A 16,635-nucleotide genomic window follows, 5' to 3' on the forward strand; every position below is an offset into this window, starting at 1 on the left:
TTTTGTAAATTGTGTTTTATTTGCAGGATATTGTGTTTCTTGAATGAACGTGTTGATCGAGTGATCCATGAACAACAAAAATTTCATATTTTTGAAAAATTTGGTTGGTGATAGCCCTCGGGGAGGCCCGGGTCGTGGGTTCTAAATAATCTCAGGCCATGGATTAGGTCATGAAAAGCTTGGGCCGATCTGATACCAGCCGGGCAAATGACTACTCGAGACATAATCTCACCAGGCTATCAGAGGCCTGGGATTTCAGACGAGTTCACGGGTGATGGCCCTCTACCCGAGTTACCTCGATCATAGCATCGCACTCGAGTGCACAAGTATGTGATAACTTATCTTGGTAATAATAATTATCAAAATCATATGGATTTGACAGGGCGAAAGGAACAGTTTGGCGTGTCAGAAAAGTTTGTGTTGAAAACATGGTATGTGCAACTATTTTGCTATAATTAGTAAGTGGACACTGAAAACAAAGTCATCATTGACTTTCTTACTATAAATATCAGGCTTGCTTAACATTTAAACATTCATTCACATATATATTTTGCCCACACCATTTTACTATAAAACTCTCCAAAAATTTTATACATTATTGGCACGGTATTCTCTTTGCTACATTGGTTCTTTTCATCCACCTGTTGACTTTAGCATCGGAGTGGCCGCGCCGTACACCTCTTCGACGCCCATTCACGTGATTATCTTCGTGCTTGCAGGTGAGCACCAGCTTTTTTTGGGAGAAAAGTCTATGGTTTGGACACATCTCGATGTGCTCTCATCCTTCATCAATTTATACTCGATCTAGTAAATTGCCCGACCCAGCTTACCCGATTTACCTGGATCACATCATTGGCGCCGCATCTTGGATGAAAATGCTAGCACTTGGTGAACTTACGTTGAATATTCGAATATCCAGTATTTTAATATTCATTCTGAGTATCTCATTTACCAAATCAAGTATTTTAAAAATGAAATTATGTATTTCGCAAGTAAAACTAAGTACTTGAAAAAGTTCAATGCTTAGTTGCGAATTTGTTTTTTTTTTAAAAAAAATTAAAAAATAATTAAATGAAATGAACATGTCATACAAATGGATCTTGGATGAAAATACGAGCACTTGGTGAACTTATGTAGCATATTTGAATATCAAGTATTTTAATACTCATTCTGAGTATCTAATTTACCAAATAAAGTATTTTAAAATTAAAATTAGATATTTAGCAAGTAAAACTAAGTACTTCAAAAAGTTCAATGCTTAGTTGCGAATTTGTTTTTTTTTTAATAAAAAAAATATTTAAATGAAATGTACATGTCATCCAAATCCATCTTTGATGAAAATGCGAGCACTTGGTGAACTTACATTGCCTACTAGAATATCCAGTATTTTATTAACTTTTATGAGTATCTCAATTACTAAATCAAGTATTTTAAAATTGAAATTATGTATTTCATAAATAAAAGTAAGTACTTCAAAATGTTCCATACTTAGTTGCGAATTTGTTTTTTTTTTTTAATAAAGAAAATAATTAAATGAAATGAGCATGTCATCCAAATGCATCTTGGATGGAAATGCGAGCATTTGGTGAACTTACGTTGTATATTCGAATATCCATTATTTTAATACCTATTCTGAGTATCTCATTTACCAAATCAAATATTTTAAAACTGAAATTAGGTATTTCGCAAGTAAAACTAAGTATTTGAAAAAGTTCAATGCTTAGCTGCGAATTTGTTTGTTTGTTTTTTTAACAATAAAAAAATAATTAAATGAAATGAACATGTCATCTAAATGGATCTTGGATGGAAATGCGAGCACTTGGTGAACTTTCTTGCATATTCGAATATCTAGTATTTTAATACTCATTATGAGTATCTCATTTACTAAATCAAATATTTTAAAATTGAAATTAAATATTTCGCAAGTAAAACTAAGTACTTCAAAAAGTTCAATGCTTAGTTACGAATTTGTATTTTTAAATAAAAAAATATTTAAATTAAATGTACATGTCATCCAAATGCATCGGGAAGGAGGAGTGAAAAAGAAGATGACCAACAAAAATAGGGATTTATAAATTTTTTATTAATTAAAAATGGTAAAAAAGTAAAAATGCATGAAACATGGAGTAAAAAGTAAGTTGGACTTTTGTCAAGTATTAAAACACACAAAAAAAAAAAAAACGGATGATACTGAATCTTAAATAAATCACATACATATGTATTTTTCTCCAAATTGTCCATGTATTTTTTCAATTTAGTTGGAATATATTCAATTTAAAGTGTTTGACATTAGTCTCATTGATTTGACATTTTTGCACATGTTAATAAAATTATTGAATTTTTATTTATATATATTTTTTATTTTATTTCTATTTAGATAATTTAAAAATATTAATTCAAAAATATGGTTGCATGTTGGGTAAATTGTTGATAAATCCCTAAACCTCAACTCAAATTTATTTTAACTCCCTACGCCTAAAAACATTTGCCTAAACTCCCTAAAATGATAAAAATGACGAAAATACCCTTATATGTGTAAAAGCTAATGATTGATGATCTGAGGTCAGAAATGGTATCAGACCTGAGGTAAAAATTATTTCAAACATACAAATTTATTATTATCAGAGTAATTAAATGTTTGGGAGGAGAAATTTCTCGATTAACATGAATCCGAACCCAGGTTCGAGATTGATTATTTACATGATTTATTCTAGAACTCTGGAATATTTGAAGCAAGAAGATCTAACCAAGGTTAGATATCAAGAAGGAACTTATCATAGTCATAAGGTAAACTTATGAATCAAAATAACAGATTCCTAGAAATTGTACCGGATTCCTCTAAACTCTCAGGAAATCTTAGAGAAATTCAAAAAACGGTACAAAACTATGGCAATATACTATATTATGTACCATAAAATGTGAAGAAAATCCTTGAAAACCAGGAAGAAATTCTTGGAATATTAAAGAATATTCGAACAAGAATTCAAATTCTAGAACAATAACAAGTTCTAGTAAGAGAAATTCAGAAGAAATGTTACCAACATCATTTGGAACTGAACTTTTGTTACATCAACAAAGGAAGACCAAAGTAGTGTCAAAACCTTTGACTGAATAAAAAAAATGATCAATCTAAATAAATGTGTCTCAGAAAAAAAATTAATCTGATGACAACTTTAGAAATTATTGGTCTAGAGGATCTACAAGAGCTTGCAGAATCTTTTGCAAATCTCAAAGTAGTAGATCTGAAGATGAACACAATGGGAGGTGAACCACCTTCTATAACGTGGTCATCGTCTCAGAAACCACCAAGGAAAAGTGTGGGATCTCAGAATATAAATACGAGAGAACCTGATTTCCATACTTGTGGAGAATCACACACAGTGAGAATAAGGACAAGGAGAAATCAAATTCCCTTGCACCAAAAACCCTGTGGGAAAAATGTTTTAGAACCTATACCTCCTTATGGGCTTATGCTTAACCTTGATGTACTAGATTTAAAAAACAGAGAAGATCTCATAGATTACTGGACATCTGCTATGAGAATCGCTGCAGAAACACTGGATCTCAACAGAGAAGGATTCATTAAGCTCCTAGAAATGAGTCTTATGGGATCAGTTAAAATTGCTTGGGACATGACTTTATTAGAAACCAAAGAGTAAGTCCTAGCTGAAGAATCTCTTAGTGAGATAGCTGAAAAAATAGCTACCATATTTAAAGCACAATTTATAGGGATAGACTATTTTAACAGTCAAGATACAGAGAAGAGAAAGAAATATACTCATGCTCTGTATAGCCTTGAATTACATGACATATGTTTGATGGATGAATATATTATGTTATTCACTAAATATAGATGGAATTCAGGGGTCGAAGAAAATATAGCTATGCAGCTTTTCTTCGCTAAATGCCAAGTCCCTGGAGAGAAATGCTCATAAGAAATATGTACCTGGCAATCCAGATACATTGGCACGAAGAGCCTCTTTTCTAAAAGGAAAATTGGCAGAATGATGTCATATGGCAACATTACAAAAGAATTACAAACGTTTAATGGGTATCAATAAAAAAACTCATTTGTGTTGTCAAGAAAATGATCTTCCAACAATTATTGGAAGTAAACCACAAAGGCAGAAAATAAAGAATTTTAGATCTCATCCTTACACCAGAAGTGGAAGAAGTTCTTGGAAACCAAGAACAGTATGGTCTAGACAGAAATCCAGATTTTATAAACCTGGACAAAGAAGTGGACCATCAAGAAGTAGGATATCATCCCAAGCATCGAGTACATCTCGAAGCCCAGGAAGAACACCTGCGAAGAAAATTTTCAGAAGAGCTCATACTTGAGCCAATGAAATTTTCAAGGATTGTAATTGCTGGAAATGTGGAGCAAGAGATCATATCTCAACCAACTTTCCAGAAAATGAAAAAAAGAGGTATTAAACGCTTCGATCCAACCCCAGATATTGAAGATGCAGTTTATTACCAAGATCTTATTCAGGTATATCGATTTGATGATATTGCCTCAAAGGAAAGTATATATGAAGAAGAAGTATTGAGTCAGGAAGAATCTGATGGAACTGAATCGGAATCTAACTGAAGACGAGGTGTTTCGACACGAAACACATGAAGATTTGTCTGGTTTCTTTAGTCAGACAACAATGTCTCATAACATGGTCTAAAGGATCATGAGAGAAAATCCTAGTATTCAGAGATATCAAGTATTCAGAGATATCAAGGATTCTCTGCAGGACAGGTAGAAAAGTTCTTAGGAAGTCTTGGTCTAAGAAACAAAAAGCATAATCTAATCTATAAAGTTTTTAGGAGGGAAATGACAATTCCTATGGAACTTACATGAAATAGAATGTAGATGCAACTAATTCCTTATGAAGAAATTAAGGAGGAATTACAAAAACTCAAGATAGAATTAGCAAGGACTATGTCCTGGATTCATATCGGAGCAATCCAGATTATGATAAAAGCTACTTTCAAAGAAAGAATAGATTCACCCATTGATATTGCTATATGCGATAAAAGAATGAGGAATCTTCAAGATTTAGTACTGGGAACTATTTCAAGAAATCTCTGCGCAGGAAAGATTGTAGGAGTAATCAATCCAAGAATAGTCTAAAACCTGGCAGATTGAGATTTCAGCCGAGCTTTGACATTACATCAGAATTTCAAAGAAAAAAGGCTGATGAAAGAAGTTAATAGACCATATTTTATTACATATCAGATTTCATATGCTCTATTTAATACACATAATTAAGAGTTGTTTATTAGAAATGAGTTCATTGAAATACCTGAGATATTTGAAAAATTTGTTCAGGCAATTTATCCAGAAAGAGTTGAGTTTCCTTTAATGCAAGAAATAGATATCAAAATACAAGACAAACCGATTCTACAAAAGAACCAAAGTCTTATATTGGAATCAAGAAGACTATATTTTCAGGGAGATAGAATTACAAGTTACAGGTGGGGAAAAGCGCAAGTCCAAGAAACCCAATAGGAGCTAAAAAGTTTTTCCACAATAGGAAAGCTTAGATGCCCAGAAGGGTGGAAGAAAGTAGAAATAGTATTTGATATTACGAAACAGATGAATCAATTTTTTTGTAATACCATATATTATTTAGAACAACCTATGATAGGAACTTACCAAAGAATGATCAATATCGGAGAATTGGAAGTTTATATCAAAGGAATTCCAGGGAAAGAACCAGATCGACTGGTTCTTGGACTAGAGTTTCTGGAGGAACACAAACCTTGGAAACGTCTAGAGTATGGAATGAAGATTATGACAGATGATAGGATGTGGAAAATCCAATGACCACAAGCTCATTCTCGATATACATTCCAGTATGAATGTTATATGAACAATATAAGGCAGAATATTTTGCTGCTTATATTGATTCAGGTACTTGAATCTGTACAGCAAAAAGATGAATTTTTCCAAATAATTTGGAAGAAGAATTACCAAAGATTGCTGGAAGATATTTTTCCAGAAGAATCTTAATCTTATGCAAAGGGATTAAGATAAGATTAAGATGACTAAAATAGTAATCGGCAGTGCTGGACAAACACCTTGGTACAAGGTAAAAACACCACCAATTTATTTTCATGATACAGGAGCTGACATCTTGCTAGGAAACAATTTCCTACAAATGTTTAAGTCCTATATGCAAGAAAATGAGACTAGAAGATCAGTGTTCACAACACTTTTTGATCACAAAATTATAGTCCAGAGACAAAGAGAGAAATTTTATAGAAAATTGCCATACAGTTTCACAGCAAGCGTGTTGATGAAGGAAAACTTCTGAACCCAAAAATGAAGGATTCTAAACGATTTGGAGAAACAATGCTCCAACTAAGAGCAGATAAAGAGCTCCAACCAGAAGAAATAGAATACCTTAAGAGAGCTCTACATAAGAATGAAGTAGAGTTTGAATCTAATGTATCATTAGAGGATGTCAAGAAAAGGATAATGAAGATCCCTTGACATGGTGAGACAAAAATCAACTCAAAGCTTTCCTTAAAATTAAGGAAGGCAAAGAATATGAATTTCTCCGATGCATACCTATCCCAATGAATATAATTGATCAAAGGGATATGCAGATTATAATCAAGAAACATCTGAACCTTGGTTAGATCAAAGCAGAAATTTCACCATACAGCAGTCCAGGATTTCTTGTAAGAAATCATGGTGAAATTAAAAGGAACAAACCCAGATTAGTTATTAATTATCAAGAAATTAATAAGATTCTGGAGTTTGATGGGTACTTCATACCTAGTAGAGAACATCTAATTAGTTGCATACGCAATGCAAAGATATTCTCTAAATTCGATTGCAATTCTGGATTTTATCAAATTCGGATGCAGGAGGAAAGCAAGAAATTCACAGCTTTCTTCACTCCACAAGGACACTATATTTGAGAAGTATTACCAATGAAATTGGCTAATTCACCCCAGATATTTCAAAGGAAAATAGATAATCTATTTAAAGATTATTTTAAGTTTATGTTTGTCTATATTGATGATGTTTTAATCGCATCTAAAAATATGGAAGAACATATCAAGCATTTAGAAATCTTTTCTAAAGTTCGCAAAAAAAAAAGGACTGATTCTATCAGAAAAGAAAGCAGTCATTGCTACAAGAAAGATTAAATTCCTCGGAATAGAAATCGATGAGTCAGGAATAACTTTGCAGGATCATATAATAGAAAAAATGCAAAATTTTCCAAACGAGTTGAAAGAAAAGAAACAACTTCAAAGTTTTCTAGGAGTTGTTAATTTTGCTGTGATGTTTATTAAAAACCTAGCAAAACACATGAAAGTGTTCAGTCCATTACTGAAAAAGATGCGAAATTTATATGGACGAAAGAACACATACAGAGACTTAGTCAACGAAAGGAGATTTGTAAAAATCTTCCGAAAACGGCTATTCCTCAGGATAAAGATGATCTGATATTATATACAGATGCCAGTGATCAATGGTGGACGATAGTTTGAACCAAGCTCACACCAGAAGGAGAACAGCCATGCAGATATTGCAGTGAACTTTTCTCGGATGCAGAAGCCATAAGATGTCATATCAACGAAAATAAATTATATGCAGTAAAAATGACTTTTGAAAAATGCCCATTATTTTTACTTGCAAAGAAATTTACTTTAAAGGTTGATAACACATAGGTGAAAGCTTTCTTAAGGAATAGAATAAAATCTAAACTTGAGAAGGCAATATTATTAAGATGACAAACTCTATATCAAAATTATATTTTTCATATTGTAATTATAAAATCTCATGAGAATATTCTTGCAGATTTTTTAATAAGAGATGGACAACAATGATATCGATGCCATCATGAAAATACATAGGCATTTGAGAGAACACATTGAAATGCTTCAAATCGAGTTTAACAAGCTGGTCTTAAACGCATAAGTTGCGGAAAGACTACAACAAGCCGATAAGAGAGTTGTCTCTGATCGAATTACATGATGTTTATAGGCTTATACTCAGTTATGGTCTGTAATACAAATGCCTATTCTCCAAGGCATTGAGAAGCCACTGGTTTCCCAAATGGAGAGTTTTCGAGTACATGACTCTATACCTGGAGCGCAGGGGATTCAAATACCCCTAGCACAAGTATTAAGTCGGGATCATCTCTAGATGAGTCGGCTGAAACAAAAATTGAGACTCCAGATCTTTATCTCGAGTTATCAAGTCAACCCTTCACCTCGGGGATTGAAGAAGGAAAGATCAACCTTAGACCAAATACTGACAAGGGTAAATCTAAGGTTGATACTAATGAAGCTACAATTTCTCCATTACAGGTGTACCAACAAAATTGGGAGAAGTTGAAAACAAGAGTATGCATTAACCCAACTACTATCAGGGTTGATGTTGCAAGAAAATATCCTAGGGTATGGATGAAACCAAATTCATATCCAAAGGAGGTCAAAGCTTGGTATGAATTCGAGGCTCTTGCCTCAGTTTATACCATATCACCAAGCTTCCCAAAAATTTCAGGTCTACCAAAATGGATCCAGGAAGTTGTTCATGAAACTTGGACAAATAACGATTATTTGTCCATATGAGATATTCTGGAACTATAATTTTTCAGTACAGCACCAGAACCACCAGGAAAAGGCTATCACGAAGCCTTTCATTTTATCAAGTTAAGGAGGCCAGATACAAATATTCAGAGATTGATCAAGGATCTTCCGTCAGAAGAAACACCCCTTGTTGCTTCAATTACTGAAGACGATATTTCTACCAGAAGAGCATGGGTTCTATGGGTCTGTATTACTGAGATGGACAAAGTCAAGTTTCCATTTAAGTTTTATCATAATTCGGTAATTGGATCATTCCTGTAAAATACTGTGACAGGAAAAACCACAATTTTTGCATATGATCTATTCGACAAGAAAAGAAATCTTCTGTGGAATAGCAAGCTGCCGGGGAGTAAAGAAACTCGTCGAAAATTCTACAATATGGCTCATGTGGGATGATAGTCAGAATAGATCTGCCTAAAGTTCCCGAATCCAAAAGAGCCAGAATTTGGAGAGGGCTTCAGATCTCGGTCAGACAGGAAGCATCTTGCAGAAACAGGACCAAGTGGTGAACGACCACAACCACATTTTCCTCGGGGACATCAGAAGTTTAAGATTCCTCGACAAAAATAAGTGGACATGTGAACCTAATCATGTTTCCTTGGGGATAACAAAAGGTAAAGATTCACCGACAAAATATAGTGGGCTTGTAACACCCACTAAATGAACAAGAAAAATTGGACCCAATTACAACTATAGATAATGAGTAAATGGGAACAATAAAAAGACACAAGACCTAAAACGAAATTGCGAACAAAAGAAAATTTATTTCACATATCTTAAAGTTTCTAGAAGACGGATTAAGGTAACAAGAAAGCAGCTGATGAATTTCAAAACTTATCATAAAAGGCTAAAAGAATCAGGTAATGAGATCTCAGTTGATATAATACAAACGCATATCAACTAGTTATGCCAGGAGATAATATCACAAGAACGAGTTACTCTAGATTAATAATCTAGGAAGAAGACAATTCAAGTGGATTGACCACTCAACCACTCACTCGACCCACTGAAAAGATAATGCCAACCACAGCTGGAAGGCAGTAAAGAAAAGTTATGCCAAGAATTGAAGTCTGGGATTCAAACTCGCAAATGGCTTCTATAAATAAGATGGTAGAAGGAAGGTGAATGCATCACTCAACCTCTTCGTTTTTCTTCAAAATATTTTTAATATTTTCTCTTTCAAGTTTATGTGTCCTGTAAGTTCAGCTACTAAACAAGTTTCTCCTCCTCTACAAGAGGTTACTATGTAATAATATTTAGTGTGTTTGAATAAAAGAACCAAGGTTTTTGTCACTCTCATGTATTAGTTTCAAATTGAATTATTTTACTATACCACCTGAGATAGGAAACGAAATAGGGTTGTGCTATGTGTTGTTAAAGGAATCTGCTTTAGGAACCATCTGTTGCGACTGCGTGGTTAGGCTGTGAGGAGCAGTCTGTAAAACCTGGTGGATATAACCTGACGGCACTTTGGTCAAAAAGGTAAATTGTTCAATTTATTATACGGAAGCATTATGGGCCAACCAAAAAATCGATCATTTAATCATTTTATATAGGCTGAAAACCTTGCGAAGCTGTATGTCTTGAGGCTATAAGCCTTTAAGAACAGGCTCGATAGATCAAATAATGCCATGTACCATTAAGTATGAAGAGTAAGGGTAATTTGGGAAATTTTAGAAAATCAGGGAGTTAAAACAAAGAATTGTAGAGACAGAAACCAAGAAAAAAGTTGAGAAAGGAAGTAGTAAGTTATTGCAAGTTTGCTCTTGTACGTTTACAAAAATTTAATTAATAAAAAATATTAATAAAATAAAATAACTAAATTTAAAAATATTAATTTAAAAATATGGTTGTACGTTTACAAAATTATAAGTACGTTTACAAAATTATTATTAATAAACTAAAATAACTAAATATAAAAATTGAACTTATATATAAGACATTAATTTTCAATGAAATATTAATATATTACAATATTATATATCACGTCAACAATATCATCCAAAATTTAAAATTCAAATTAAAGAAATAAACCGACGAACAATGGAAAATATAAAATTACTTTTTCTCTTTTATCTAACTTATAAATGATGAACGCAAAGTTTCACTGGTTTACTATTTCGATTGGAGGAAAACTAAATGCAGTTGAAAAGGAGTCAATTGAACCTAACGAAACTAGGTGGAGTAAATGCGGAGAATTGTCGCTTCTCCTGCTTGGTCAGTTCACTTTACTTTCCCTGGATCGATTTATTTTCTTTCCGATTTTGATTATAAACTGCACGATCTGCAGAATTTCTCCATAGTTTGCTGTTTCGGGCCTTTTTTGGTGTACTGTGTTGTATTTTGTACTCCATTTTGCTGCTGGATTAGCTTATATAATCGCAAGATTTGTTTTTGATTGGTAGGAATTTGAGCTTCTGCCTGTTACATCGTCCCTTTTTGTGCTTGGGAAATGCTGTTTTGCTCGGTCATCTTTTGCTGCAAATTTGTGGGTATTTCTTAAAATAAATTTGCTATCTTTAGAAGGAATGCTATGCGCAGAGTATAACTGACCCTTAAGTTTTTTTCTTTACAAATAAATGTTTATGTAATTAAACTCTTTGTATGACAAACGTAGCTAAGTTAATTTTAATTTTTTTGATATATTAAATTTTAGTTTTCACATTTTACTGTACGATTATTTCAAAATTAACTTTTTACTACTACAAAAATAGTTCTATTATAATATTTAATTTAAAATACTGTTAAATGATATATTTATTATCAGAAAAGTTAAATAATCCTAAAACTTAATATGAGAAAATAGCTTATTTATAACATCACCAAATATAAATCACAAGCCATAGTTTAACTTAAAAAAATACATTTCGGGTGTTTCCAAAATATCTGACATACCATAAGGATGTAGAAGGAAAGGACTAGAAACTTTAGTTTTTTTCCCTATTAAGAATCCTTCACCATATTGTCACTTGAAGTTGGAAGTGGTACATAGATAGCATGGCTCATTGTTCTTGCATAATTTGAATTAATACTACTCTAACATTGTGTTTGGCAACCAGGATTTGGGAGAATTTCATGGGATTTGGATTTCAAATTCCTATTTTTACTGTTTGGCAAGGTGATTCAAAAAAAAAATTCGGATTTGTTTAGAATTTTATGAGATTTAATGGGATTTCAATGAGTATATCCATATCCCATCAAATTTGATAAGATTTGGTGGGATTTGGATTTTAAAAACATACAATTACTTTTTTATCGAAATCCCATCAAATTTTATTTATTTTAGATGATTTTTAAGGATAGCTTAGTAAAATTTTAAAATTCCAAATTCGAATATTTTTTTTTCCAACAAGAAATGGATTTGTAAATATCATTTTAAATTTTAAACCAAACACGAAATTAAATTTCAAATACTTGAATTTTCAAATCCAATCCAAATCAAAATCCAAATCCAAATTCATATTTTGAAAGAACTAAACACATGTAAAGATGTCAATTGTACCTAGAGTTGTTAAGGATGATTATTATTCGTTTATATGATCATACTAAAAAGTTTCAAAGTCATACTTTGTTGAAATCTGTGAATAATAATGTAATAATTTTCATCATGACAAGCCGCAGCCCATTTATGCAAGGTCTGTTATCTTTGCTAAGAATCTATTGTGCCTAACTGTGTGCCATATGATATACCTGTTGTACGGTCGGTTTTTCATGAATTTCTAGTTTTTTATGTTAGAATAACCACTGCGCTTGGTGTGCTTTATCGAAAACGATAGCTTACAATTGCTGGAAGATTACCTCAAAACCTGGTAATATGGTTTTGTACTGCAAGTGATGACAATGTAATTTTTGACGGTCTTGTTCTGAATTTTATCAGTACCTTGTGCTGCGTGGAGTAATTTTCGAATGTTGCTGGAATGATGAAGGAATTTTCATCACAACAAGAAGATAGCAAGAATGAGCCGGGACCCTTGGCGAAAATGCTCCTCGGGGCAAGAAATAAAAATGTTAAAAGTTCGACGGAGGTAGAAATAAAACCACCCGATAATGCCCACGGTTCAATGCTGGTGGAGAAGAAGGAACACGAGAAGGATCTCAATTGGTATTTACCACTATACAGAGCTGCTATAAATGGTGATTGGGAGAGCGCCAGAAAATTCTTTGATCAGGATCCAGATGCAATCACAGCTAAAATCACGAAAGTTTCAGAGACAGCACTACATGTTGCAGTTGGGTCAGGAAAGGCAATAGATTTTGTAAAAGAATTGTTAGAATTGATACCAACAGAGGCATTGGTGACTCTGCGTGATCAGATTGGTCAAACTGCCCTACACAGCGCTGCCATATTTGGCAATGTTGAGGCAGCAAAACTGTTAGTGTCAAAAGACCCTGCTTTGCCAAATACCCCGTGCAACTCGTCTTTTCTCCCTTTACATGCGGCTGCTGGATATGCCAACAAGGATATGGTATCTTTCTTATTAACTGTCACGAGAGATGATGCAGGTTACAATCCCTTTGCAGATGGATCTGGTGTAGATATTCTGAATCTTGTGATTCTTGCTGAATTCTATGGTAATGATACACTTTGCATAATTTTTTAAAGAATTTGAGAGAGAATGATATGTTATTTATGTACTATCTGTTGATTACAACATTTTCCTTTGCTCCACAGATTTGGCTCTTTATCTGGTGCAGCTTTACCCTTACTTGGCCACATTGAGATCCAGCGCTGGTAACACTGCACTGAACACGATTGCTAGGAAGCCTTCTGCATTCTTCAGAAAAAGTTCACTTCGCTTTTGGGAGCGATTCATATATTCATGTTAGTTTCTAGCTCATTCTGTGCTGCCCATTTACTAAAGTTCTATTTCTGTCTTTTATATCATGATCGTGCTTATTATTTTGTCCACTACTGGAATTAACTCCGTCATGATGCTAGCTTTATTTACCACTTGATTGTTCAACTTAAGATGCAATGTTTGTCTCAATCTGTAACAATATGGTCAATGGAGTTTCTCAAGATAGAATGACAGCAAACCTAGCGTTCAGGATATAGGAGTTTAATGTTTTCTGTTAGGTCTATTTCTATATCCTATTCACCTTCATTTTTACGATCACGGTTTTGTATGAGTTACAGAACGTAATCAATGATGATTCAACGTGAAAATATATATCAATGCTCTATGAGAAATCAGTTCAATTTTTTTTCAATGTCAAAGGTGTGCCTACAAAGTTTGGGAAGTTGTATAGTCATGATGAAAGAGTCGAGGAAAATCCATCTGTGGTCATGGGAATTTTTTCGAAACTGTGTTACTGTTCTCCACTTCTCCAACGGCTTTGTTTATCTGGTTCGTTGATTTCCCTTCTCACTATCTGTAAATAAAAAAGGATTGAACATCATAATGAGTTCAGTTTTTACTTTTTCCGAGTACTTTTATTGGCATTGCAGCATTCCGTAAGTGGCAATTAACAATTTGGAAAGTTATTGAATGTTTAGTACCACAAGCGACTTATATTCGAGACACTAGAATGATGCATGTGCAAGTTCTTCAACTTGTGAAATGCATATGCAAAGAGATTGCGATGTTGGATTATTTGACAGCTGCGTCAATGTTTCACATGCCGATTCTTTCAGCAGCAAGTTCGGGAAATAGTGAGATAGTCGAAGAGATTTTGGAGTATTTTCCTCACGCAATTTGGTCAATAGATCCAATGGGACATAATATATTTCTACTGGCTGTTATAAACCGTAGAGAGAATGTTTTCAACCTCTTGTATCAGATGAGTGAGCATAAAAAGCTGGCTACCCAGCTTACGGACAATGAAGGGAACAACATCTTGCACCTTGTTGGGAAACTTGCACCTCCAGCTCAACTCAATCTTGTATCTGGTGCAGCTCTACAAATGCAGCGTGAGTTACACTGGTACAAGGTAAGTATAACTTCACAACTTCCTCATATCTAACGTATGGTTATGTTTGCAACTTAAATCATTCTTGAAATCACTTGGATCTTGTAGTGCAAACTTTTTTTATTAAACACCTTATTTGCTTCGATGGAGGGTTCCCCTACCAACACACAACAAGAGGAAGAAAAGTACACATTGTATGTGAGCTAACATCAGAACTCGATTCTCATTAATTTTATGCTGATGCAATTATTGTCTGGAGATTATTTGGAATCATGGCGGTCTATAAGATGTAACAATTATAACGTGTTGTGTAGTTTGTTTTCCTGTTTGAAAGGTTTAAATTGCATGATTGACACCAACTATGATATTTGGTATAGTGACAGACGCTCTGTTTAAAAGCTATAGTTATCAAGACATCAGGGAGCATCTATTTAATTGTTCAAATCATTTAGATGTATCTCTTATATCAAGTTAGTTAATTTCACTATAGGAAGTGGAAAAGTATGTTACTCCCGACTCCAAAGACCGGAAAAACTCGAAGCTTAGAACACCGCCTGTTGAATTTTCTGAGGAACACAAGGATTTGGTCAAAGAGGGGGAGAAATGGATGAAGGACACAGCCAATTCTTGCACGGTTGCTGCAGCTCTGATTGCTACCATAGCTTTCGCTGCTTCTATTACTGTACCAGGAGGCAATAATGGCGACAACGGCTTTCCTATTTTCTACAACAAGTTAGCATTCCTTACATTTGCAGTTTTTGATGCTATGTCTTTGTTCTCATCTACCGCTTCGATGTTGATGTTCTTGTCTATCCTCACTGCACGTTATGCAGAAGGAGATTTTCTATACTCGCTTCCAAAGAGGTTAATAATTGGTCTCGTCACTTTATTTCTTTCCATAACATCTATGATGATCGCCTTCAGCGCAACCCTGTACCTTGTGTTTGGTCGAAGAAAGGCATGGACTCTTGTACCAATAGCCGCATTAGCCTGTTTACCAGTTATATTGTTCGTGCAGTTGCAATTTCCCCTTCTTTTGGAAATGATTATTTCAACTTACCGCTCCAGAATTTTCGGGAAACGCAGTGGACGTCTGCTGTTCTAAAGGAGGTTAGCGTGTAAAGAATGCAGACGCGGATGATCTTGTTTTTTATTTCTTGATACAAGAAACATAACATCGATCATCTTGTTATTATATTGGTTTGACACATGAAACAAAGATTCCAAATAGATTGTAATTTATGAAGCAGATGTGAAATATTTGTACGAAAAATGAAGCAAGAAAGCTTTTGTAATTGGAATGTTTGTGTGAATTTGCTGGGTAATTTGATATTTTAATAATATTGCCAGCATAAAATTTTATTAATTCAGTGAGATATTAATTAATAGATAAAATAATAATTTATTATTTTAAAGAATATTTTTTAACATAATGAATATAAATTTAATTACATAAAAAATTATGGTGTTTCGTTAATGACTATTCATATATTATTTGAATTACTACTAAAATAAAATTGATTGTAGATTTATAATTATAAGAATAAGTAAATGATATCTATTGATTTTAATTAACGAATAATATTAATTATATTAACTAATCAATAAAAATTACAAATACAAATACATCTTAAACCAATCATTCGGAAAAAAAAAACACTTATAACAGAGCGACCACATTTATTCATAATTTTTTGTTGCTTTTAACAACACTAGCAAGGAGCACGTGCGTTGCATATAATATCCCGATGATTATTGCTCAATTTTTTTTTGTAGACTTTAACTTAAATCATATAAATAAAAAACTATTTATAAAACATTATGATGTTGAAATATAATCAGTTAATGAAAATAATAAATGTTTCAAAAATGTAAAAACAAATATTTATTAATAGGAGAAATTAATTTAGGACATAAATAAAAAAATAAAAAAGCACAATACGATAAGTTATGATGGATTCAAAGTTTTTCTTGCTCGATCTTCACAGATAGGGGTGATCAAAATTTTTTATTAATTGCCCGAACCGGCCAAACCGAATTGCAGCGCACCAGTTTTTCATAATATTTTATAAAACCGCGATTAAAAATATTAATCATAAACCACACTGTATACGTGGTTCG

At 33.2% G+C, this 16,635-nt stretch overlaps 1 protein-coding gene and 1 long non-coding RNA gene across 8 annotated transcripts; one reads left to right on the forward strand and one right to left on the reverse strand.

Annotated features, from left to right (window-relative positions):
* The first annotated feature begins 10,665 nt into the window (after positions 1–10,665).
* Positions 10,666–15,805, forward strand: LOC142504832 (uncharacterized). Of its 7 annotated transcripts, none has more exons than XM_075617662.1 (7): positions 10,666–10,821; positions 12,482–13,176; positions 13,277–13,426; positions 13,824–13,952; positions 14,054–14,535; positions 15,005–15,246; positions 15,348–15,805. In XM_075617662.1, the coding sequence occupies exons 2-7, from the start codon at positions 12,522–12,524 to the stop codon at positions 15,634–15,636; spliced, it is 1,947 nt and encodes a 648-aa protein (XP_075473777.1). In that variant the 5' UTR covers positions 10,666–10,821; positions 12,482–12,521; the 3' UTR covers positions 15,637–15,805. The 7 variants fall into 7 exon arrangements, with proteins under 7 accessions (XP_075473777.1, XP_075473773.1, XP_075473778.1 ...); XM_075617659.1 differs by adding an exon at positions 12,341–12,413 and having other exon boundaries at positions 10,678–10,821; positions 15,005–15,805; XM_075617660.1 differs by lacking the exon at positions 10,666–10,821 and adding exons at positions 10,837–11,005; positions 12,341–12,413 and having other exon boundaries at positions 15,005–15,805.
* On the reverse strand, positions 11,347–12,334 carry LOC142504833 (uncharacterized). Its single transcript, XR_012804352.1, has 2 exons — positions 11,457–12,334; positions 11,347–11,392 (listed from the first exon to the last, which is right to left on the reverse strand). It is a non-coding gene; the product is annotated as an uncharacterized LOC142504833 (long non-coding RNA).
* Positions 15,806–16,635: the final 830 nt, after the last annotated feature.

The sequence above is a fragment of the Primulina tabacum genome, chromosome 10 (genome assembly GCF_025594145.1).
Source record: "Primulina tabacum isolate GXHZ01 chromosome 10, ASM2559414v2, whole genome shotgun sequence".
Taxonomy (NCBI): Eukaryota; Viridiplantae; Streptophyta; class Magnoliopsida; order Lamiales; family Gesneriaceae; genus Primulina; species Primulina tabacum.